Source organism: Ylistrum balloti, unplaced genomic scaffold (genome assembly GCF_031769215.1).
Source record: "Ylistrum balloti isolate Yb309-2 unplaced genomic scaffold, AGI_CSIRO_Ybal_v1 Utg371276, whole genome shotgun sequence".
Classification (NCBI taxonomy): domain Eukaryota; kingdom Metazoa; phylum Mollusca; class Bivalvia; order Pectinida; family Pectinidae; genus Ylistrum; species Ylistrum balloti.
This window is the reverse complement of record NW_026782686.1, coordinates 475,511-503,406: the sequence shown is the minus strand read 5'-3', so window position 1 is coordinate 503,406 and position 27,896 is coordinate 475,511. Positions and strand designations below refer to the sequence as shown.

General features: G+C 34.0%; 1 protein-coding gene across 1 annotated transcript; it reads left to right on the top strand.

Annotated features, from left to right (window-relative positions):
• Positions 1-81: 81 nt before the first annotated feature.
• LOC132561778 (uncharacterized) lies at positions 82-23,027 on the top strand. The gene is made up of 8 exons (XM_060226477.1): positions 82-95; positions 606-684; positions 1,636-1,674; positions 4,330-4,465; positions 4,597-4,752; positions 7,109-7,417; positions 12,623-12,659; positions 22,738-23,027. Exons 2-8 carry the CDS (start codon positions 613-615, stop codon positions 22,748-22,750), a joined length of 762 nt encoding a protein of 253 aa, XP_060082460.1. The 5' UTR covers positions 82-95; positions 606-612; the 3' UTR covers positions 22,751-23,027.
• Positions 23,028-27,896: the final 4,869 nt, after the last annotated feature.

Sequence of the window (27,896 nt, the reverse complement as noted above, 5' to 3'; positions counted from 1 at the left end):
TTGAACTAACTTTCCATTGGCCTGAGTAGACACTTTCCCCAAAGCTGCCAAATTAACAACTCTAAAGGGATCTAGTTTACAACAACTATCATAAGGTAAATATCCTACATATCTGAATCCAAGATCATACAGTTAATGGAGCGGGTGAGGAGATTTATTTATAGAATAGATGTGTCAATGAAGTATGTCTATTTCATTTGCTAAACGAGACCAAGACCCATTGTGATAATGATGCAATTCTGTAATTCAGTACATTAGTAGGACTAATATATTTTACGATTTTGTGAGGGGTATCAACACCCTTATAGTATTGCGTTCGTCTAAAAATAGATGTTATTAGAAAATCCTGCGCTATATTTAGAACAAATGGTTAGTATAAAAATAGAAGATTGAGAGAAGACTCGCCATCTCCCTGTTGACTAACCTATGACAAAATACCTTGTTCAAAAACGGACAACATCGGTTTGTTTAGCATCTATTAACCACATTTGCTTGGTTTGCTTTGATTCCAGTATTTTTACGGCTCAGAAGATCTTATTTCGATTGATTTATGTTTCTCTGTTCATATTTTTCACCCTTTACTGAGAACGTATGTTTTGTTTCAGGGGTGATATGAGTTCATGGCAGTTGGTCAGCCTGATTACGGTGACATTACATGTATCTTTGGCAAATACTACTAATAAGGTGAGAAAGCATAGAGCAAAGTTCATATTACAGTCTGTGTCACACGACAGTATAAACTACACTAGTTTTATCATTAACTCATCCTCAATACTATAGGTATCATGACCACTATCGCTCTCTGCACCCCTGAAATATTTCATGGCAAAATTGAATGTTCGATGTCCAAATAAGACGAGGAGACTAGTTTGGTCCTGTAATATACATTAAAACAAAACTCGCTGTCTCATAACAGTATAATGTTCTGGTTTCAAAGTTGAGTGTCGTTCCTTTGCAATATTAATTATATTCTACTATGAAAGGTTCAGGAATGTCGAGAGACAGTGAGCAAAATCCCTGTTGGCTGAGGATATCAAAAACTTAAATTGCTTGATATTGCCAAAATATTAAAAAAAAAACAAAAACAAAAACAAACAAAATGAGAATTGGTATCTATCTGTGGGTCATAAAAAATATACTGATTAACCATTGCATACATGAATGTAGACGGCATGATCCCTCCAGTGATAAATGCTAATTATCTATGTATATTATAGAGATCATAATAATGATAACATCTCTCCGATGATAAATACTAATTATATACGTGTATATATATTATATATATCACAATAAAGTTAACATCTATTCAGTGATAAATAATAATAATCCGCTTATTTTATAGAGATGAAAATAATTTAAAGCATCTCTCAGGTGATAAATACTAATTATCTATGTATAAAATAGATACCACAATAATGGTAACATCCAGTGATAAAAACTCATCCAGTTACTTTACATTGTCATTCTGGATTGTAGTTTGTAACTTTGTCTTGTTTTATGCTGTATATATGTGATGTAATTTTGTCTTGATAAGGGGCAGATTGCCTCGAAAATTTTACAATTTACTTGTTCGTTCTCTCGTTCTTAATTCATTCTTCATTTATTTGATTCATTGTATATTTCTTTGTTAAGGTGAAATGCGAATACTTCGTACCTGGTACCCACCCTTCAGTAAGTATACAAAGAATAGTGAGAATAACGAAATTAGGCTTAATAACGACAGAAATATCAAAATGGAATATATTACACGAAAAATTGACAATTTTATTCTTCGTTATTTTACACTCGTTTTCCTACGTAATGGAATATATTTACGATTGTTTCTCATGATCACTCCTAAGTGCATTTACCAACAAATATTTTTCCAGACAACAGTCTCTGTATGTCTCTCTCTCTCTCTTTCATAATGTCTTTTCTTACTTTTAATGCCAATATTGGAATAGGGTAAGTAAATATGTATTAGTATAATAAATATTGATATAATAAAGTGAGAAACAATGTATTTCTTTCATTATGCTAAAAAGTGGATAAAATTGTGAGTTTTTTGCCGACACCATTTCATCCTTATAATTTTTGTTTTTTAATATTACCATATAAATTACTTTTATAGATGAAAATGTGCTTCTGTTTTCAAGAACATTTTACAGACTCTTAAATGTCTCCGTATACATGTAGTTATAATACCAAGTCCTAGTTCTAAAATATGTTCCTAGGGTCTAAATTTAGATTAAAGTCGTCTTTGATTGACATCACTAATGCTAATGCTTTATCATTACTGTACGTATATCAACAATAAATGTTAATGTTATGAAAGTGTTGATTTATAGTGATTGCCTCTTAGATTGTCTTGAGAGACTCTGCACATGTAACCACAAGCTTCTATAATAATGAATGGATCGATTGGATATTATCCTACTAATCACCTTACGATGTAATGTTGATTGTTTCTCTCTAAACTCCCAAATTTGTTCAGTGTACTTGCTGCAATGGCAAATTATCAACGAAGGAGAAACAATAAAAACAAGTCTGTTGCCCGGGTCGTGGTATTCAGCAACATTCGATTTATATCTATAAACAATACTTCAGAGTTATAAATATATATTTATCTACCTAGAGATCCGAAACCGGAAGATTTTCAGCTTTTTCATGAATATCTTTGTTGCAAAATGTGCATTAAAGCTTTTATTAGACAAGTCTTTTTACATGAGGGAGAGGAGATTAAATGGAAAGGATAAATTTGCCTACACTCTGATAACATTTCCAAGATACTTGCCATCGTCAAATCGTATGGAAAATTGCCCTATGCATTGTATATAAATTAAAGTTGAACTCATAGCTTTATCTAATATAATTGAATGGTATCAGATAATAAGCCAATTTCAATGGAATTTGTTATGGAATGGTATTTTACGCTCCCACACAGTTCAATCGTACTCAAGCATGAAATGATTCTTGCATAAATGATATAGATCCTGTTTCATACAGGTAATGCGAAGCTGTGCAATCTCGCAAAATGGCAGACACATTGTCTTGGCAGTTTATTAGCTTTTTTGCTTGGATAATTTTCCCGTGAACAGTCAGGGAAATTTTGAGGTGGGGTTTTTTGGTAGAAGGTTGTGCCAACCTCACACTGAACAACATACGCGAATTTAACACAGCTAATCCCAACATACTTAGCTCTCCGTTACTTTCTGCTTTAAAGACATATCTGAACAAAGACTTAAATAATGAATGTGTGTCTTCAACTATTTTCAAAACTGAAGGCAATAGACTAGCTAATATTGTTCTCTGTCAATTACGAAATAATTGCAGTAATTTAAATTATGATTTATATTGTGACCATCTTGTGGATAATCCTTCTTGTGCTTGTTCATATGAAAATGAAACATTTTCTCATTACTTCCTGAATTGTCCTTTGTAAGCTTGGCAAAGAAATTCATTATTTGTTTCAATCTTTAATAATCATCATAATCATGTAGATTTAACTACTCTTCTCAAGGCTGTTCTGCTTGTAATGAGCTTACTAATAAAATATACTTGAAGCTGTACAGCTGTATATTGGACAGACCAGAAGGTTTAACTTTTTTATATCTTAACTACACATAGCAAGGATGATATGAAAATATGTTGTTTTATCATGCTTTACTCAATATTGACAGACAATTACTGGATACCAGATGAATATGAAATATACAAATCCATATACACTAACTATGTATAGTCTACAAACCATAATAAAATAATAAATTTAAATTATATTGACAGAATTGGCAGTGCAAATGCACATGGGATTTTAATGCCAACCTGTCAATCTATTTGATATAAAATTTATCATTGATATGTGTTATTGCAAGTGTATACAAATGTAGGTTGCTGTATACTATATTTATATATATATATTGTGCATATTGTATGCGAGATGTGTGAGAATTATCTCCCTTTATTTGTTTTTCCTTGTTTTTTCCATTTCTGTGTTTATAAATTCACTTTCATTTCTAATTATATAATTTACATCATTACTCTTAAACTTTGTTAACTTTGGCTTCGTGGAGATAATTTATATAGGCTTTGCCTGTTATTCAATCCACATTGACTGTACCATCTTTGTCAATGAAATTTGTTGAAATGAAAACTCATGTTAGGAACATATCATATCTAATTATTAATGAAAGGAGAGTTATTGACCTTTGCTGATATATATAACAAATAAATAGAAATCACAACTAATACAAAGTCCAATGTGAAGTAATGCACTAGTAGCCTGGAAGTTCATTCATTTAGATATGATGGCGGTACCTTCACACCACATGTATTCATCTGTTTCAGGTGCAGCCGGACACGTATTGTTCACGTATAGAATTCGAATGGAATTGTTCTAACGCTATACCCGGGACAACCTGGCACTTCTTAGAAGGCTACATTGGGCTAGGTCGCTGTTGTGAACCCGTTTATGGATGGAATGGTAAAACTCTTATTAACATTTTAAACAAAATCATGCCAGGTTGATTAAGTATACCATGTCAAAAAAGAAAACCACAGAAGTAAATATAGGAAATTACTGAATAAATATTGCTTCTGTTTATCTTTCGATAGGAACATTTATAATATGTGATAGAAATGGAGAAGCCGACAAACTGACCCCCTGTGATGAGGGACGACATAACTACAACCATCCCTTCTCCTCCGCGGATACTGTTTACGGGTATGAACACCCAGACACGGTATGCGAAGTACAGGGTGCCTTAAAGGGTATGTAACAAACAATGATTATTTATAATGTACAAAGTTGTAGACATTATAAGGGAAACCCGCTGTGGCTTTAAAAGGTTTCTAATTTGAGGTATCTTTGCTTTATTTTATACTTAGATAGCAAATAGTACAAGTCTGGCATTGCGAGGAAAATGATTAGTAAAAATATCCACAGAATCGTATGACAGTGGCAAAATATAAACAAAAAAGATACATATTCGTTGTTGCCATGTAAATATTGGTAAACCCAAGCAAGTAAAGGAAACACATTCTTAGTTGTTTTGTTAATATTGGTAAACCTAATCAAGAAAAGGATACAAATTCTTTGTTGTTATGTAAATATTGGTAAACCTAATCAAAAAAAGGATACAAATTCTTTGTTGTTATGTAAATATTGGTAAACCCAAGCCAGTGAATGATACGTACTCTCTATTTTTCTATTTCATCACTGACTCTCGTCATGCAAATATTGATAAATCCAAGCCAGTATTTTATACTTATTTTTATGATGAAAATTAAGTTGAGAACAGCAAAATCACAAAGTAAATAAAAAAGTATCGAACGCAACTCTATATTTGATTTCCCCAAAAGATTGTGTTGGGGACTTAATATTTTAAGTCGATATTATTTCGCTCTTTGCACGTCATAGTTGAAAGCTGTCCATGTTAGTGTGATTGTAGGAGTAGATAAATCAAAGTACTGAAAGTACTGAAAGGCTAAACGTACTGAAAAATGTTCACAAATAACCGCAAAGCTATATTACTTTCCCCATACTCCTACACTTTGGAATGCAAAAATTACTGAAATAAGAGAACCAGAGGCTACTTTTCTTAATTTTAAGCGATTTTATATCTTCTTTAATTCTTATTTCAAATTTGACGACAATAATGTGAACAAATCAAAATAGATAAAAAAAAAATAAAATACACACCACCATATATTCATCGCCAACAAGCCAAATGATAAATAGCTCTATGATGAAGTTGACTAAATAGATCCTTTGAAATACCCAAGATGTTGCAATTACTATCCAATCAATATGAGGATTTAGACAAATCGGAAGGACTTTATACCTACTTCTTGCAAAGTAATAGTCCTTACTTATTATAATCATATTTGTAGTTGAGGAAAGTAGATAAGGTGTACACAGCATTTCAGATAGATTAACGTGTAAGTAATTACATTAAATGTATTTACATGCCTATCTTCCTTGAAGTATCATGGTTAGACTTTTCTTCCAGTCATTATGTCTATAAAGACATAGTTCTTTCAGATTAGACTTCCATACATATACAACATTTACAATATTTTCACTATAGCTACTACTATTTCTGATCTCCAAAGCATTAGATAATGCCACCATGACACGCTAAATGAATAAATATGTTATGGAAATATTTCGTTCTAGTTAATTGAATTATAAACATGAATATTTTGGGTTTTTATACGCGCTTTGTTTGAAGGAATATTTTCATTTCAAGGAACTTTGATACACATTAACAAACCTTGAGAAATCAGCACAATCAATCTTCATCAAATAAAACTAAAAGACAAAAAAATGTAAGTTATAACAAAGTCAACATCATGATCAGTACAGCATTAAAAATATATTATTCATAAATCATGAACACCAAATGTACCTTGCCTACGAAACGCAAACTTTTTATCTTGAAAAACTTGAAAAAGTGTCATGGCATATTTTGAAATATTTAGTAATGGTATTGTTATTAAAAAAATAAACTTATTTTGGATGCTTTTAAAATAGCGATTTGAAAGATCGCGGCATTATTTACGCTGAAAATTGCCGCTAGAGGGCTCTAACTCTAACGATATTTCAGCCAATGAGAAGGCCAGGATTGGTAAATTTTGTCTGAAAGGCCGTCGCAATAGGCTATGCGTACTGAGTACGTTTAGCCTAAAAAGAATCGGTTGTGTGCTTGATTTCCGAAAATTTATCACTTATTGCAGATAATAATTTGTTTTACATTCTTACTCAAACACTCGTAACTATCATGTCATACGTTTTCTACATAGCCACCACCAATATATGAATATTCTCGAATGTCTCCTATTCTCTGTGAAAGGAACATTAACATACACAAGTGTCAGTATATGCTAAGTGGCTAGGATAAAGAACGTGCTTCTATTCAAAAGGAGGCCATTGGTAGTCTAACTCTTAGATAAATAAGTAAATAAATACTGTTGTATGGAACTTGTAACAACATGGTGAAAACGTACTCTGATAATCATGCTTTATTTTCTGGCACATGCGAGTATTTTAATGAGTATATGGTATAAGGGCATACCTAATATACTAGGTAAGATACTTACAGGACCTTAACAAATGTTATAACAGGGATGGACAGACCACATGTTGTTTGGAAACAACACGAATTTATCAGCAGAATTGGAAATTCGATCACCTTGATAGTTACTTTTAACTCGACTACAGAGCCTGTTAATGTTGGTTTACTCCACAACGAGGAACAATTTCCCGTGCAGATGTCGTACGACGTGTACACGGCTAGCCCAGATAGGAAAGATAAATATGTTGTACACATTACTATCAGCAACGTCACGACAGCAGACGGTGGACAGTATCAAGCCGTAGTCACCAACAAACGGGCTAGTGGGTGGAGTGACATAACTCATCTTACAGTTAAGGGTACGTACACCTGATTTTATTCACTCAAACGAGAAGTTGAAATAACCTACGAATATAGATCTAAACGTTTGAAAAATAGTTTAACTGTTACCCTTTAACTGTAGCCAAAAATAGACTCAAAAGTTTGCTGACAGATATATATTCAAATAAAGATATTTTCACGTGAGGTCTAGCTAAAATCAAATTAAATGAGATTAACATACGGTACCAGAATACTATGAGAATAATAATTATTTTGTATTAGGGCTTAATGTGAATAAAGGTATAATAACACAGTATGTCATATGAACTTCATAATGAGCTCAAAAATACCAAGAGAGCAATTTTGAAAAGAAGAAACAATAAACTAAATCTGGATAATGCAAATCAATTAATTTTTTTCAGAAATTGATTGTCTATGTGTAGTGACCTTCATCTAAGAACTGCAAACGTGAATAATGACTTGAGAAGCAAATGGGAATTTTTTTTAAAAAGCTCCATAAACACTAGAACTTTTTTAATAAGCTTTCTATGACTTCTACAGAAGTCACTAGATAATTAAATAAAAAAGACTGTAAAAAGTCACTAGATTATTAAATAAAAAGACTGTGTAAAAAGTCACTAGATAATTAAATAAAAAAGACTGTGTAAAAAGTCACTAGATAATTAAGTAAAAAAGACTGTGTAAAAAGTCACTAGATAATTAAATAAAAAAAGGCTGTGTAAAAAGGCACTAGATAATTAAGTAAAAAAGACTGTGTAAAAAGGCACTAGATAATTAAGTAAAAAGACTGTGTAAAAAGTCACTAGATAATTAAGTAAAAAAGACTGTAAAAAGTCACTAGATAAATAAAAAAAGACTGTGTAAAAAGTCACTAGATAATTAAGTAAAAAAAGACTGTGTAAAAAGGCACTAGATAATTAAGTACAAAAGACTGTAAAAAGTCACTAGATAATTAAGTAAAAAAGACTGTGTAAAAAGGCACTAGATAATTAAGTAAAAAGACTGTGTAAAAAGGCACTAGATAATTAAGTAAAAAAGACTGTAAAAAGTCACTAGATAATTAAGTAAAAAAGACTGTGTAAAAAGTCACTAGATAATTAAGTAAAAAAGACTGTGTAAAAAGTCACTAGATAATTAAGTAAAAAAGACTGTGTAAAAAGTCACTAGATAATTAATTAAAAAAGACTGTGTAAAAAGTCACTAGATAATTAAATAAAAAAAGACTGTGTAAAAAGTCACTAGATAATTAAGTAAAAAAGACTGTGTAAAAAGTCACTAGATAATTAAATAAAAAAAGACTGTGTAAAAAGTCACTAGATAATTAAATAAAAAAAGGCTGTGTAAAAAGTCACTAGATAATTAATTAAAAAAAGACTGTGTAAAAAGTCACTAGATAATTAAGTAAAAAAGACTGTGTAAAAAGTCACTAGATAATTAAGTAAAAAAGACTGTAAAAAATCACTAGATAATTAAGTAAAAAAAGACTGTGTAAAAAGTCACTAGATAATTAAGTAAAAAAGTCTGTGTAAAAAGTCACTAGATAATTAATTAAAAAAGACTGTGTAAAAATTCACTAGATAATTAAGTAAAAAAGACTGTGTAAAAAGGCACTAGATAATTAAGTAAAAAAAAGACTGTGTAAAAAGTCACTAGATAATTAAGTAAAAAAGGCTGTGTAAAAAGTCACTAGATAATTAAGTAAAAAAAGACTGTGTAAAAAGTCACTAGATAATTAAGTAAAAAAGTCTGTGTAAAAAGTCACTAGATAATTAATTAAAAAAGACTGTGTAAAAATTCACTAGATAATTAAGTAAAAAAGACTGTGTAAAAAGTCACTAGATAATTAAGTAAAAAAGACTGTGTAAAATGTCACTAGATAATTAATTAAAAAAGACTGTGTAAAAAGTCACTAGATAATTAAATAAAAAAAGACTGTGTAAAAAGTCACTAGATAATTAAGTAAAAAAGACTGTGTAAAAAGTCACTAGATAATTAAATAAAAAAAGACTGTGTAAAAAGTCACTAGATAATTAAATAAAAAAAGGCTGTGTAAAAAGTCACTAGATAATTAATTAAAAAAAGACTGTGTAAAAAGTCACTAGATAATTAAATAAAAAAAGACTGTGTAAAAAGTCACTAGATAATTAAATAAAAAAAGGCTGTGTAAAAAGTCACTAGATAATTAATTAAAAAAAGACTGTGTAAAAAGTCACTAGATAATTAAATAAAAAAAGGCTGTGTAAAAAGGCACTAGATAATTAAGTACAAAAGACTGTAAAAAGTCACTAGATAATTAAGTAAAAAAGACAGTGTAAAAAGGCACTAGATAATTAAGTAAAAAGACTGTGTAAAAAGGCACTAGATAATTAAGTAAAAAAGACTGTAAAAAGTCACTAGATAATTAAGTAAAAAAGACTGTGTAAAAAGTCACTATATAATTAAGTAAAAAAGACTGTGTAAAAAGTCAATATATAATTAAGTAAAAAAGACTGTAAAAAGTCACTAGATAATTAATTAAAAAAGACTGTGTAAAAGTCACTAGATAATTAAATAAAAAAGACTGTGTAAAAAGGCACTAGATAATTAAGTAAAAAAGACTGTAAAAAGTCACTAGATAATTAAGTAAAAAAGACTGTGTAAAAAGTCACTAGATAATTAAATAAAAAAGACTGTGTAAAAAGTCACTAGATAATTCAGTAAAAAAGACTGTAAAAAGGCACTAGATAATTAAGTAAGAAAGACTGTAAAAATTCACTAGATAATTAAGTAAAAAAGACTGTGTAAAAAGTCACTAGATAATTCAGTAAAAAAGACTGTGTAAAAAGTCACTAGATAATTAAGTACAAAAGACTGTAAAAAGTCACTAGATAATTAAGTAAAAAAGACTGTGTAAAAAGGCACTAGATAATTCAGTAAAAAAGACTGTGTAAAAAGGCACTAGATAATTAAGTACAAAAGACTGTAAAAAGTCACTAGATAATTAAGTAAAAAAGACTGTGTAAAAAGGCACTAGATAATTAAGTAAAAAGACTGTGTAAAAAGGCACTAGATAATTAAGTAAAAAAGACTGTAAAAAGTCACTAGATAATTAAGTAAAAAAGACTGTGTAAAAAGTCACTAGATAATTAAGTAAAAAAGACTGTGTAAAAAGTCACTAGATAATTAAGTAAAAAAGACTGTAAAAAGTCACTAGATAATTAATTAAAAAAGACTGTGTAAAAAGTCACTAGATAATTAAATAAAAAAGACTGTGTAAAAAGGCACTAGATAATTAAGTAAAAAAGACTGTAAAAAGTCACTAGATAATTAAGTAAAAAAGACTGTGTAAAAAGTCACTAGATAATTAAATAAAAAAGACTGTGTAAAAAGTCACTAGATAATTCAGTAAAAAAGACTGTAAAAAGGCACTAGATAATTAAGTAAGAAAGACTGTAAAAATTCACTAGATAATTAAGTAAAAAAGACTGTGTAAAAAGTCACTAGATAATTCAGTAAAAAAGACTGTGTAAAAAGTCACTAGATAATTAATTAAAAAAGACTGTGTAAAAAGTCACTAGATAATTAAGTAAAAAAGACTGTAAAAAGTCACTAGATAATTAAGTAAAAAAAGACTGTGTAAAAAGTCACTAGATAATTAAGTAAAAAAGTCTGTGTAAAAAGTCACTAGATAATTAAGTAAAAAAGACTGTAAAAAGTCACTAGATAATTAAGTACAAAAGACTGTAAAAAGTCACTAGATAATCAAATAAAAAAGACTGTGTAAAAAGTCACTAGATAATTCAGTAAAAAAGACTGTAAAAAGGCACTAGATAATTAAGTAAAAAAGACTGTAAAAATTCACTAGATAATTAAGTAAAAAAGACTGTGTAAAAAGTCACTAGATAATTCAGTAAAAAAGACTGTGTAAAAAGTCACTAGATAATTAAGTACAAAAGACTGTAAAAAGTCACTAGATAATTAATTAAAAAAGACTGTGTAAAAAGGCACTAGATAATTCAGTAAAAAAGACTGTGTAAAAAGGCACTAGATAATTAAGTACAAAAGACTGTAAAAAGTCACTAGATAATTAAGTAAAAAAGACTGTGTAAAAAGGCACTAGATAATTAAGTAAAAAGACTGTGTAAAAAGGCACTAGATAATTAAGTAAAAAAGACTGTAAAAAGTCACTAGATAATTAAGTAAAAAAGACTGTGTAAAAAGTCACTAGATAATTAAGTAAAAAAGACTGTGTAAAAAGTCACTAGATAATTAAGTAAAAAAGACTGTAAAAAGTCACTAGATAATTAATTAAAAAAGACTGTGTAAAAAGTCACTAGATAATTAAATAAAAAAGACTGTGTAAAAAGGCACTAGATAATTAAGTAAAAAAGACTGTAAAAAGTCACTAGATAATTAAGTAAAAAAGACTGTGTAAAAAGTCACTAGATAATTAAATAAAAAAGACTGTGTAAAAAGTCACTAGATAATTCAGTAAAAAAGACTGTAAAAAGGCACTAGATAATTAAGTAAGAAAGACTGTAAAAATTCACTAGATAATTAAGTAAAAAAGACTGTGTAAAAAGTCACTAGATAATTCAGTAAAAAAGACTGTGTAAAAAGTCACTAGATAATTAATTAAAAAAGACTGTGTAAAAAGTCACTAGATAATTAAGTAAAAAAGACTGTAAAAAGTCACTAGATAATTAAGTAAAAAAAGACTGTGTAAAAAGTCACTAGATAATTAAGTAAAAAAGTCTGTGTAAAAAGTCACTAGATAATTAAGTAAAAAAGACTGTAAAAAGTCACTAGATAATTAAGTACAAAAGACTGTAAAAAGTCACTAGATAATTCAGTAAAAAAGACTGTAAAAAGTCACTAGATAATCAAATAAAAAAGACTGTGTAAAAAGTCACTAGATAATTAAGTAAAAAAGACTGTGTAAAAAGGCACTTGGAACTTATATCATTTTTTAAAAGTCTCGAAACAATTAAATCAAAATGATGGAATGAAAATGTTCATACAGAAGTGACGTATATTTTCCATGAATAAAGTTGAGCGGTGCTACAAGTATATGGTTATTGTATCAAAAATGTCATCTATGAAAAAATCTTGATCTTTCTTCTTTTGTTTCATTTTAAAGGATTTCCGTGTAAACCCATTGTGTTGCATGTTTCCTTCGATTATACGTTTGAGTCGTTGGAATGTCCGTACATCTATCACTCAATTTTTCACTTTGATTTTAGACACGGGCAAGATTAGTTCTGGCTCACAACCAATCAGGTAGGTACTGTTTTGACTTTTTTTGAACATTTATTTTTTATATCTGTAGGACATTAATGTCGTAGCTGAAGCTTGTATTCTGTAAGCTGGTTATTATATGTAGTCTGTGTATGTGATTATGTGTAGTAGTTTATCACAGTTACTTAAAAATTTATAAGTACTCCATACGGAACCGGAAAGGACAATAGTTTTTCGTTGTCCTTCTGTCCTTTCGCTCTCTCGTCCTATTTTCTACACTATTATTCATGGAACTTCATACTTGTGCTATGGGTTCTTCTTGGATAGACGGTGTGTCGCATATCAAAAGTAAGTCATTGTGGTTTTGACTTTTGACCTACACTCCTACACTATTTGTTCACCGGGATTAAGGCCTTTAAAGTTTCAATAGAAATAGTTCATTATCCTTTTTGAGGACATAAATTCTACTTCTGATCTATTTTAGACAATCAGCAACGTTGAAAGTTTCGAATCCCTTGAACCCAAAAACAGGTCAATTGACTGTAATAAAGGAAAAGTAAAACAAATCGAGACTGACTTCATTCTTTTCCTGCAACATTAATTGAAAAAAAGTGTATATGCTTCTCGTATCAATGGGAACTATTTTAGAGTTTACCATGCTTGAAAAAGTTTTCAGTCTGAATTTTATTAAAAGTTCAAGTAACCCAGATATTTCTTTTTGGATTCGAACAATATTATAAAGTGCTCGTTAGCGCTGCCTTCACCTCTATATAACCTTGGATGTGTGCAGTATGTGTCCGCATTCATCTTTACATAACCTTAGATGTTTGTGTAGTATGTAATTGCTTCACCTTTACATATAATCTCAGATGTCTGTGTAGTATGTACCTGCCTTCACCTTTACATAACTTTAGATGTCTGTGAAGCATGTGCCTGCCTTCACCTTTACACATAACCTTTGATGTCTGTGTGATATGTACCCGCCTTCACCTTTACACATAATTTTAGATGTCTGTGTAGTATGTGCCTGCCTTTACTTTGACACATAATCTTATATGTTTGTGTAGTATGTGCCTGCCTTTACTTTGACACATAATCTTATATGTTTGTGTAGTATGTGCCTGCCTTTACTTTGACACATAATCTTATATGTTTGTGTAGTATGTGCCTGCCTTCACCTTTACACATAATCTTATATGTCTTTGTAGTATGTACCTGCCTTGACCTTTACATAACCTTAGATGTCTGTGTAATATGTACCTGCCTTCACCTTTAAACATAATATTAGATGTCTGTGTAGTATGTACCTGCCATCACCTTAACACATAATCTTAGAGGTCTGTGTAGTATGTGCCTGCCTTGGCCTTTACACATAACCTTTGATGTCTGTGTGGTATGTGCCCGTCTTCACCTTTACACATCACCTTTGATATCTGTGTAATATGTACCCGCCTTCACCTTTGCATATAATCTTAGATGTCTGTGTAGCATGTGCCTGCCTTCACCTTTACACATAATCTTAGATGGCTGTGTAGTATGTACCTGCCTTCACCTTTACACATAATCTTAGATGTCTGTGTAGTATGTACCCGTCTTCACCTTTACACATAATCTTATATGTCTGTGTAGTATGTATCTGCCTTCACCTTTACACATAACCTTTGATGTCTGTGTAGTATGTACCCGTCTTCACCTTTACACATAATCTTATATGTCTGTGTAGTATGTACCTGCCTTCACCTTTACATAACCTTAGATGTCTGTGTAATATGTAACTGCCTTCATCTTTACACATAATATTAGATGTCTGTGTAGTATGTACCTGCCATCACCTTTACAAATAATCTTAGAGGTCTGTGTAGTATGTGCCCGCCTTCACCTTTACACATAACCTTTGATGTCTGTGTGGTATGTGCCCGCCTTCACCTTTACACATAACCTTTGATGTAAGTGTAGTATGTACCCGCCTTCACCTTTACACATAACCTTTGATGTCTGTGTGGTATGTGCCCGCCTTCACCTTTACACATAACCTTCGATGTCTGTGTAGTATGTACCCGTCTCCACCTTTACACATAATCTTATATGTCTGTGTAGTATGTACCTGCCTTCACCTTTACATAACCTTAGATGTCTGTGTAATATGTACCTGCCTTCACCTTTACACATAATCCTATATGTCTGTGTAGTATGTACCTGCCTTCACCTTTACACATAACCTTTGATGTCTGTGTAGTATGTACCCGCCTTCACCTTTACACATAACCTTTGATGTCTGTGTGGTATGTGCCCGCCTTCACCTTTACACATAACCTTCGATGTCTGTGTAGTATGTACCCGTCTCCACCTTTACACATAATCTTATATGTCTGTGTAGTATGTACCTGCCTTCACCTTTACATAACCTTAGATGTCTGTGTAATATGTACCTGCCTTCACCTTTACACATAATCCTATATGTCTGTGTAGTATGTACCTGCCTTCACCTTTACACATAACCTTTGATGTCTGTGTGGTATGTGCCCGCCTTCACCTTTACACATAACCTTTGATGTCTGTGTAGTATGTAACCGTCTTCACCTTTACACATAATCTTATATGTCTGTGTAGTATGTACCCGCCTTCACCTTTACACATAACCTTTGATGTCTGTGTAGTATGTACCCGCCTTCACCTTTACATATAATCTTAGATGTCTGTGTAGTATGTACCTGCCTTCACCTTTACATATAATCTTATATGTCTGTGTAGTATGTACCTGCCTTCACCTTTACATAACCTTAGATGTCTGTGTAGTATGTGCCTGCCTTCACCTTTACACATAATCTTAGATCACATAACCTTTGATGTCTGTGTAGTATGTACCCACCTTCACCTTTACACATAATCTTAGATGTCTGTGTAGTATGTACCCGTCTTCACCTTTACACATAACCTTTGATGTCTGTGTGGTATGTACCCACCTTCACCTTTACACATAATTTTAGATCACATAACCTTTGATGTCTGTGTAGTAAGTACCCACCTTCACCTTTACACATAATCTTAGATGTCTGTGTAGTATGTACCCGTCTTCACCTTTACACATAACCTTTGATGTCTGTGTGGTATGTACCCACCTTCACCTTTACACATAATCTTAGATGTCTGTGTAGTATGTGCCTGCCTTCACCTTTAAGCATAATCTTAGATGTCTGTGTAGTATGTGCCCGCCTTAACCTTTACACATAATCTTAGATGGCTGTGTAGTATGTACCTGCCTTCACCTTTACACATAATCTTAGATGTCTGTGTAGTATGTACCCGTCTTCACCTTTACACATAATCTTATATGTCTGTGTAGTATGTATCTGCCTTCACCTTTACACATAACCTTTGATGTCTGTGTAGTATGTACCCGTCTTCACCTTTACACATAATCTTATATGTCTGTGTAGTATGTACCTGCCTTCACCTTTACATAACCTTAGATGTCTGTGTAATATGTAACTGCCTTCACCTTTACACATAATATTAGATGTCTGTGTAGTATGTACCTGCCATCACCTTTACACATAATCTTAGAGGTCTGTGTAGTATGTGCCCGCCTTCACCTTTACACATAACCTTTGATGTCTGTGTGGTATGTGCCCGCCTTCACCTTTACACATAACCTTTGATGTCTGTGTAGTATGTACCCGCCTTCACCTTTACACATAACCTTTGATGTCTGTGTGGTATGTGCCCGCCTTCACCTTTACACATAACCTTCGATGTCTGTGTAGTATGTACCCGTCTCCACCTTTACACATAATCTTATATGTCTGTGTAGTATGTACCTGCCTTCACCTTTACATAACCTTAGATGTCTGTGTAATATGTACCTGCCTTCACCTTTACACATAATCCTATATGTCTGTGTAGTATGTACCTGCCTTCACCTTTACACATAACCTTTGATGTCTGTGTGGTATGTGCCCGCCTTCACCTTTACACATAACCTTTGATGTCTGTGTAGTATGTACCCGTCTTCACCTTTACACATAATCTTATATGTCTGTGTAGTATGTACCCGCCTTCACCTTTACACATAACCTTTGATGTCTGTGTAGTATGTACCCGCCTTCACCTTTACATATAATCTTAGATGTCTGTGTAGTATGTACCCGCCTTCACCTTTACACATAACCTTTGATGTCTGTGTAGTATGTACCCGCCTTCACCTTTACATATAATCTTAGATGTCTGTGTAGTATGTACCTGCCTTCACCTTTACACATAATCTTATATGTCTGTGTAGTATGTACCCGCCTTCACCTTTACATATAATCTTAGATGTCTGTGTAGTATGTGCCCGCCTTCACCTTTACATATAATCTTAGATGTCTGTGTAGTATGTGCCCGCCTTCACCTTTACACATAACCTTTGATGTCTGTGTAGTATGTACCCGCCTTCACCTTTACACATAACCTTTGATGTCTGTGTAGTATGTACCTGCCTTCACCTTTACATATAATCTTATATGTCTGTGTAGTATGTACCTGCCTTCACCTTTACATAACCTTTGATGTCTGTGTGGTATGTACCCACCTTCACCTTTACACATAATCTTAGATGTCTGTGTAGTATGTGCCTGCCTTCACCTTTAAGCATAATCTTAGATGTCTGTGTAGTATGTGCCCGCCTTAACCTTTACACATAATCTTAGTTGTCTGTGTAGTATGTGCCTGCCTTCACCTTTACACATAATCTTAGATCACATAACCTTTGATGTCTGTGTAGTATGTACCCACCTTCACCTTTACACATAATCTTAGATGTCTGTGTAGTATGTACCCGTCTTCACCTTTACACATAACCTTTGATGTCTGTGTGGTATGTACCCACCTTCACCTTTACACATAATCTTAGATCACATAACCTTTGATGTCTGTGTAGTATGTACCCACCTTCACCTTTACACATAATCTTAGATGTCTGTGTAGTATGTACCCGTCTTCACCTTTACACATAACCTTTGATGTCTGTGTGGTATGTACCCACCTTCACCTTTACACATAATCTTAGATGTCTGTGTAGTATGTGCCTGCCTTCACCTTTAAGCATAATCTTAGATGTCTGTGTAGTATGTGCCCGCCTTAACCTTTACACATAATCTTAGTTGTCTGTGTAGTATGTACCTGCCTTCACCTTTACACATACTCTTAGATGTCTGTGTAGTATGTACCTGCCTTCACCTTTACATATAATCTTAGATGTCCTTGTTGTATGTGCCTGCCTTCACCTTTACACATAATCTTAGATATCCTTGTTGTATGTGCCTGCCTTCACCTTTACACATAATCTTAGATGTCTGTGTAGTATGTGCCTGCCTTCACCTTTAAGCATAATCTTAGATGTCCTTGTTGTATGTGCCTGCCTTCACCTTTACACATAATCTTAGTTGTCTGTGTAGTATGTGCCTGCCTTCACCTTTACACATAATCTTAGATGTCCTTGTTGTATGTGCCTGCCTTCACCTTTACACATAATCTTAGATGTCTGTGTTGTATGTGCCTGCCTTCACCTTTACACATAATCTTAGATGTCTGTGTAGTATGTGCCTGCCTTCACCTTTACACATAATCTTAGATGTCCTTGTTGTATGTGCCTGCCTTCACCTTTACACATAATCTTAGATGTCTGTGTAATATGTACCTGCCTTCACCTTTACACATAATCCTATATGTCTGTGTAGTATGTACCTGCCTTCACCTTTACACATAACCTTTGATGTCTGTGTAGTATGTACCCACCTTCACCTTTACACATAATCTTAGATGTCTGTGTAGTATGTACCCGTCTTCACCTTTACACATAACCTTTGATGTCTGTGTGGTATGTACCCACCTTCACCTTTACACATAATCTTAGATCACATAACCTTTGATGTCTGTGTAGTATGTACCCATCTTCACCTTTACACATAATCTTAGATGTCTGTGTAGTATGTACCCGTCTTCACCTTTACACATAATCTTTGATGTCTGTGTGGTATGTACCCACCTTCACCTTTACACATAATCTTAGATGTCTGTGTAGTATGTGCCTGCCTTCACCTTTAAGCATAATCTTAGATGTCTGTGTAGTATGTGCCCGCCTTAACCTTTACACATAATCTTAGTTGTCTGTGTAGTATGTACCTGCCTTCACCTTTACACATACTCTTAGATGTCTGTGTAGTATGTGCCTGCCTTCACCTTTACATATAATCTTAGATGTCCTTGTTGTATGTGCCTGCCTTCACCTTTACACATAATCTTAGATATCCTTGTTGTATGTGCCTGCCTTCACCTTTACACATAATCTTAGATGTCTGTGTAGTATGTGCCTGCCTTCACCTTTAAGCATAATCTTAGATGTCCTTGTTGTATGTGCCTGCCTTCACCTTTACACATAATCTTAGTTGTCTGTGTAGTATGTGCCTGCCTTCACCTTTACACATAATCTTAGATGTCCTTGTTGTATGTGCCTGCCTTCACCTTTACACATAATCTTAGATGTCTGTGTGGTATGTGCCCGCCTTCACCTTTACACATAACCTTTGATGTCTGTGTAGTATGTACCCGTCTTCACCTTTACACATAATCTTATATGTCTGTGTAGTATGTACCCGCCTTCACCTTTACACATAACCTTTGATGTCTGTGTAGTATGTACCCGCCTTCACCTTTACACATAATCTTAGATGTCTGTGTAGTATGTGCCTGCCTTCACCTTTACACATAATCTTAGATGTCCTTGTTGTATGTGCCTGCCTTCACCTTTACACATAATCTTAGATGTACACCTTTACACATAATCTTATATGTCTGTGTAGTATGTACCTGCCTTCACCTTTACACATAATCTTATATGTCTGTGTAGTATGTACCCGCCTTCACCTTTACACATAATCTTATATGTCTGTGTAGTATGTACCCGCCTTCACCTTTACACATAAACTTTGATGTCTGTGTTGTATGTGCCCGCCTTCTCCTTTACTCATAATCATATATGTATGTGTAGTATGTACCCGCCTTCACCTTTACACATAATCTTTGATGTCTGTGTAGTATGTACCCGCCTTCACCTTTACACATAACCTTTGATGTCTGTGTAGTATGTACCTGCCTTCACCTTTACATATAATCTTATATGTCTGTGTAGTATGTACCTGCCTTCACCTTTACATAACCTTTGATGTCTGTGTGGTATGTACCCACCTTCACCTTTACACATAATCTTAGATGTCTGTGTAGTATGTACCTGCCTTCACCTTTACATAACCTTTGATGTCTGTGTGGTATAATCTTTACACATAATCTTAGATGTCTGTGTAGTATGTGCCTGCCTTCACCTTTAAGCATAATCTTAGATGTCTGTGTAGTATGTGCCCGCCTTAACCTTTACACATAATCTTAGTTGTCTGTGTAGTATGTGCCTGCCTTCACCTTTACACATAATCTTAGATCACATAACCTTTGATGTCTGTGTAGTATGTACCCACCTTCACCTTTACACATAATCTTAGATGTCTGTGTAGTATGTACCCGTCTTCACCTTTACACATAACCTTTGATGTCTGTGTGGTATGTACCCACCTTCACCTTTACACATAATCTTAGATCACATAACCTTTGATGTCTGTGTAGTATGTACCCATCTTCACCTTTACACATAATCTTAGATGTCTGTGTAGTATGTACCCGTCTTCACCTTTACACATAATCTTTGATGTCTGTGTGGTATGTACCCACCTTCACCTTTACACATAATCTTAGATGTCTGTGTAGTATGTGCCTGCCTTCACCTTTAAGCATAATCTTAGATGTCTGTGTAGTATGTGCCCGCCTTAACCTTTACACATAATCTTAGTTGTCTGTGTAGTATGTACCTGCCTTCACCTTTACACATACTCTTAGATGTCTGTGTAGTATGTACCTGCCTTCACCTTTACATATAATCTTAGATGTCCTTGTTGTATGTGCCTGCCTTCACCTTTACACATAATCTTAGATATCCTTGTTGTATGTGCCTGCCTTCACCTTTACACATAATCTTAGATGTCTGTGTAGTATGTGCCTGCCTTCACCTTTAAGCATAATCTTAGATGTCCTTGTTGTATGTGCCTGCCTTCACCTTTACACATAATCTTAGTTGTCTGTGTAGTATGTGCCTGCCTTCACCTTTACACATAATCTTAGATGTCCTTGTTGTATGTGCCTGCCTTCACCTTTACACATAATCTTAGATGTCTGTGTTGTATGTGCCTGCCTTCACCTTTACACATAATCTTAGATGTCTGTGTAGTATGTGCCTGCCTTCACCTTTACACATAATCTTAGATGTCCTTGTTGTATGTGCCTGCCTTCACCTTTACACATAATCTTAGATGTCTGTGTAGTATGTGCCTGCCTTCACCTTTACACATAATCTTAGATGTCTGTGTAGTATGTGCCTGCCTTGGCCTTTACACATAACCTTTGATGTATGTGTAGTATGTACCCGTCTTCACCTTTACACATAATCTTAGATGTCTGTGTAGTATGTACCTGCCTTCACCTTTACACATACTCTTAGATGTCTGTGTAGTATGTGCCTGCCTTGGCCTTTACACATAACCTTTGATGTCTGTGTGGTATGTACCCGCCTTCACCTTTACACATAACCTTTGATGTCTGTTTAGTATGTACATGCCTTCACCTTTACACATAATCGTAGATGTCTGTGTAGTATGTGCCTGCCTTCACCTTTACACATAACCTTTGATGTCTGTGTAATATGTGCTTGCCTTCACCTTCACACATAATCTTAGATGTCTGTATAGTATGTGCCTGCCTTCACCTTTACACATAACCTTAGCTGTCTGTAGTATGTGATTTAGCTTCATACACAATACTAAACTAATTTTAAAGTGCTTGATGTACAGATAATAGACCAAATCTCCTTCAAATACTGGGAGTGTGTAAAAATTAAGTGTTAATTACCGGAATACAAATACTGGGTGCTCAAACCAAGATTTTTCTGTGAAACGCACATGTCGGCTGGCGAACAAAGCTTAAATGTTTCCTATGTCCATCAAACATTATTTCTCTATTGAAGACCGTTCCGTATATATTTTGTATTTAGAGCACGCATTTTATTTCACGGTAGGGGCTGCATGTTCTTCTTCGTGTGCATGGCCTGTGTGTTGCAAGTCTTGTAGAAGTTCTATGGAAATCGTGTGGTGCTACAGTGAGTATACTAGCTTTACGTTAAATAAACAATAAATTATGTTTCCGGTTGCTAATTCCAATTGACAAAAGAAGTATATATATAGCCAACACCAAATCCTATTATGAAATAAAGGTACGTATTAGACATATATCGTCATCTATTTGGCGTAAACGATTCTGTTGGATTCGGCGAGGACAGTAACGCAATGGAAATATTACATTTGTGTACGTTTCAATTCTCTGCAACTGAAATCCATCGTGTATTATTAATGATCGACCCTTGTCGTAAGAAAAGTGTTATTTTCTTGAAAACTTCGAGATGTTCTGCACCTTTCAAGAATCTTTCTTAATGATTTTATCATGTATGGTCAACATCAGAATTTGATATCCTTCCTACATTTATGAAAATGCCACTGGCCGATTTTAGATTTGACCACCAAAATTAATACAAGATGATTTTGAAAGCGAAACTAGAAACACGATGGCAACCTAAGCAGGAGTGATTAAGTAAACTGTGCTTGATCTGGACTAACAAACAGAAACTGAAATGGTAGCTTTTATGTGATAATCTTCAATACACCAATGGTTACTCACAAAGCGAAAGAGATTGCATCCCCTGGAGTATCTAGGATGCTATATGATAACGACACACTCAAATAAGTAAAATAAACAGGTGCAAACTTGTGACGCAATCGGGATTATTTGTAAATCAATCTAACTTGATCTATATAGAATTAGTTTTTGTGTGTCGGGTTGTGGTATATATAAACGATATCATAACTTGTCCAGAATATCAATAAGGCGACGATGTTTGATACAAAGCTCGCTTCCGAAAATATTTGACACAATTATTTGTTTTCTGTTACAGCGACACTATCTCACACAATTATTTTTTCTGTTACAGCGGCAACATCTGACACAATCATTTATTTTCTGTTACAACGACAATATGATTTGTTTTCTTTCCTGAAATACGGGGTAATACTCAGTGAGAAAGGATAATTGTGACAGATAAAACAAGACAAGATAACAGTATTTGTAAGTGGAACACATGAAAGAAAAAATCAGGACATGAACTGTTTTCTGTTTTGTATCAATTTTCCACGATTAATGTACAATAATTTGTAACTGTGTTGACAGCTTTTGTTACATGTGTGATCAACTCAGGTCGCCTTGGTGAAAAACCTGGCGCATTGCCACCACCAGACCATTTATTTATAGATATGTTTGTATGATCAAACGTTTATCTGATATTAGCACGTGTCAAAGATAAAAAACATGTCTTAAGATCAAACACGTGTCTTATGTTGAACACATGCCTTTAGACGGAACACGTGTCTTACACTAGGCACCTATCTGAGATTTGTATAGCACGTGTTGAAATTAATCAAAATCAGTACTTCAGATAAAAATGTATCTAAGATGAAACACACTCTTAATTTGCCTCCGATTAAGGTGTGACTAAGGTCTAACAAATATGTTCCTAATAACGAACATACGTGAAAGAATATGACCGCTTGTTATATCTGTGATATATTTAATGATTGTACCTGTAATAAAAATGGCAAGACGTTCACGGTCTCTTCTTCTTTTTTCATTAAGTCGATTGTTCACGGTATAAGTACGGTCCATCTGACACCTATTTTCAACAACATTTAATACCAGATTCTTATAACAGAATTTTTTGACAAAGAAATCAATTAAAATGTGTCTTTTTTGTCTGGTTTCTTTTCCAGAAATATCTGCTAGCCTCTCTAAATTGATCCCAAAACATAACTACTATACAGTTCACGTCATGTCTATAAATCTACCTCCAACTTTCGAATTGTTTACGGTAAACAACTGGCTTCGGCACAAGGCAGGAGTGAAATCTCATTTCTAATAGTCACATTGATCAATATATAGCGTTAGTGTCTTATTTTGTCGTTTCTGGCTATCAAGAAAACCTTTTTATATTTTAACTGGCTTCGGCACAAGGCAGGAGTGAAATCTCATTTCTAATAGTCACATTGATCAATATATAGCGTTAGTGTCTTAATTTGTCGTTTCTGGCTATCAAGAAAACCTTTTTATATTTTAACTGGCTTCGGCACAAGGCAGGAGTGAAATCTCATTTCTAATAGTCACATTGATCAATATATAGCGTTAGTGTCTTAATTTGTCGTTTCTGGCTATCAAGATAACCTTTTTATATTTTACATGACAAAATATGATACTAATGAAATCAGTAGATTGTAAACAAAAACAATAGATATTTCCTGTTGACTACAAATACTTACATGTAAAAAAAATATTCCACAACACTATGAATTTTGCAATTTTTCTTAACTTGTACTCATATATTTTGACCCCATCTCATATCAGAACAAACTACCCATTTACTCCACATATCTCCACAAAAAATTGTAGATACATACAGGTTCAAGTATTTGGATAACACACAGCTGTGAGTCTACATAAAAACATACATCTTCCTGTCTATGCGTCTAAGAGACATTGGAAAACGTACACAGCTGTGAGTATTCAAACAGACTTGCATATGAAATAAATAAACGACCAGTGAAGACAGCAGGTATATGGAGATCCCTATAAAAGCAAAAAGCAATTGTCATCCGTTGGAAAACTCCAAGAAACAAAAGACAAGTAGCGCATGGAAACTCATGAGTAGTATATCGGTCCACGAATTCCGTAGTGAGGTGACCTGTATGTGTACAATACATATTACAAATATTTGAATGCGTATTACCAGTTATTACAACAGTTCTTACGTGACAGTAAGCAGGTGACAAATTCATTACTTCAAGGGAAGTAACTCTAATCACTATTTTATTTGAATTAACCAATGACCAATATATATACCTGTAGCCTGGAAAAACTGTATATATATATATATATATATATATATATATATATATATATATATTACAAATATAAGCCTGTAGATTGTATATATATAGTTCAATTAGATGAGAACATTGTGTATCGTTTAAATATGTAAACATAAAAGGCCAACAAGGCAATGTAATTGTGGCACACACGTACACACACATACATATATATATACATTACAATCTGATGGGGAGTAATTATATGTGACAGTCACTTTCATCCGACAGATGGCCAGTACAGTGTGTATATGTACTGTGGCTTAAGTAGAAATAATATGTGAGATTAAACTTCTAGGGAAAACAGGACGACCGATTGTGAGATTATTCTGGGGACGGAGTTGTTTGGTGGGTTTATTCTCAGGGTGGAAGGATTCTTCCATTACAACAGACATCTTGAGAAGGTGCAGATGAACTACTTTTCTTAATAAAGATGTATCTTTTAATAGGAATAACCCCCACCCCAAAACAAAACACAAAAAAAAAAAAAAAAACTAGATTTGAATGGTACTCGAGACAGTCGGCCTCACGAGATAATTTTACCCAAGCTGACGACACTCCTCTCAAATGAAACGCATAACCAGTCTCAGAAACCCAACACCGTCTCAAAACATCAATACATTTCTTTCTAAATATAACTTGAACTCCAGTTTGCTATAAATAAGACACTGTAATGATGGCACTCCCGTTTCTATTCTCGGCAATAGACATAAGCATCATGTATAACCTTACAGTCATCATAGCTGATCTGACAACAGGAACGAAGCTAAGGTAGGTAAACACACATTGACTATCTAATTGATACAGACGAACTCATCATTGAAAATGTCTTGTTTTTGTAAAACTATGTAATCGAAAATGTGGAGCCTTGTTCGATTTACTAGCTCCAATTTCGTTAATCAGGGGTCAGATCGAAAGTTTTTATCAGCATTTTATGTTACATAGTCTGTGATGTGATCAGTTGTAGAATAGTTCCGAACCTTGACGACATGATATATTTAACAATATCAAATATATATATGTAACAGAGGTCTCGATTTATACCAATACCTCCGTTAGGATTCGAACCTTCCACTAAAAAAATCGGAAAACCTATGTAATAAATCAAACACAGGCTTGTATGTAATTCCCCATGTGGATTGAGTAAAAACATAAACATTATTGTAAAACAGTGCATAGAGTGTTGATTGAAGTTTGCCACTTTTCCTTCACCCTCGCTAAAATACAGTTTATATCTTAAAGACACTGACCATGTATTCTCACTATGTGTTGATCACAAACGCCTTACACAAAAAGATAGCAGAATCAATCTTTTTCCTGATGATCCAACAATTTTTCTGTCACTCAAGTTCAATTTTAGAAACGGAAAACAGCTAAAATCGTGATTTTATATAGGTTTGTTCACTATAAATCTAATATACAGGTTTGTTTTGACTGTAGTTGTACAATTTTGAGTAATACTACATCTGAACACATAGTTCCGCTAATACTTGACTACCTTATTGATATGAACTCTGATGAAATGTTCCATAAACTAAGAACTACGCCGACTGATCGAAGATTATATTTGGATAAAGCGATTCTTATGTATAGATCAATTATTGGAATGACACCTGACTACCTAACTAACCTGATATTCTTAAATACAGCTCCAGATATTCCGAAAGCAATACTGTTTTCGTTACGAGAATTAAATAACTGTACTTTTCATTACTCTGGAATTCCCTGTCCGTGGAGGTCACGTTATCTAAGTTGAAACGCTTAAAAACTACATATATCAGTCATGCAACGAACAGCTCTTAGTGACTCATTTCAAGCTGCAATTGATTCAATGTAATGTAATGTCTTGTCATGTATGCATGTATATATGTATGCATGGATGGATGTTTAAATGTGTGTACGTGTAAAAGTGTACATGTGTGTACGTGGAGGTGTATGTGATTGTGTGTGAGGTGTATGTGTATGTGTGTGATGGCGTATGTGTATGTGATTGTGTGTGAGGGTGTATGTGTGTGTGAGGGTGTATGTGTGTGTGAGTGTGTGAGGGTGTATGTGTATGCGTATGTGAGTATGTATGAGGGTGTATGTGTGTGATTGTGTGTAGGGTGTATGTTTATGTGTGTGGGGGTGTATGTGTATGAGTTTGTGTGAGGGTGTATGTGAGTGTGTGAGGGTGTATGTGTATGCAATTGTGTGTGAGGATGTATGTGTATGTGTATGTGTGTGATGGTGTATGTGTATGTGATTGTGTGTGAGGGTGTATGTGTGTGAGTGTGTGAGGGTGTATGTGTATGTGAGTGTGCGAGAGTGTATGTGTATGTGATTGTGTGTGTGGGTGAATGTGTGTGTGAGTGTGTGCGAGGGCATAGTGAGTGTGTGTGAGGTGTACGTGATTATATGAGGGTGTATGTGTATATGTGTGTGAGGGTGTATGTGTATGTGAGTGTGTGTGAGGGTGTATTTGAGTGTGTACGAGGGTGTATGTGTATGTGATTGTGTGTGAGGGTTAATGTGTGTGCGAGTGTGTGCGAGGTTATAGTGAGTGTGTGTGAGGTGTATGTGTATGTGATTGTGTGTGAGGATGTATGTGTATGTGATTATGTGTGAGGGTGTATGTGTGTGTGAGGGTGTATGTGTATGTGATTGTGTGTGTGGATGCATGTGTATGTGAGTGTGCGTGATGGTGTATTTGAGTGTGTGCGAGGGTGTATCTGTATGTGATTGTGTGTGAGGGTGAATGTGTGTGTGAGTGTGTGCGAGGGTATAGTGAGTGTGTGTGAGGTGTATGTGATTGTGTGTGAGGGTGTATGTGTATGTGAGTGTGTGTGAGGGTGTATTTGAGTGTGTACGAGGGTGTATGTGTATGTAAGTGTGTGTGAGGGTGTATGTGAGTGTGTGTGAGGGTGTATGAGTATGTGTGTGAGGGTGAATGTGTGTGTGAGTGTGTGCGAGGGTATAGTGAGTGTGTGTGAGGTGTATGTGTATGTGATTGTGTGTGAGGATGTATGTGTATGTAATTATGGGTGAGAGTGTATGTGATTATGTGTGTGGGTGTGTGTGTATGTGTGAGGGTGTATGTGTATGTGATTATGTGTGAGGGTGTATGTGTATGTGAGTGTGTGTAAGGATATATGCGTATGTGAGTTTGTGTGTTGGAAGGAAGGTTAACTCCTATATT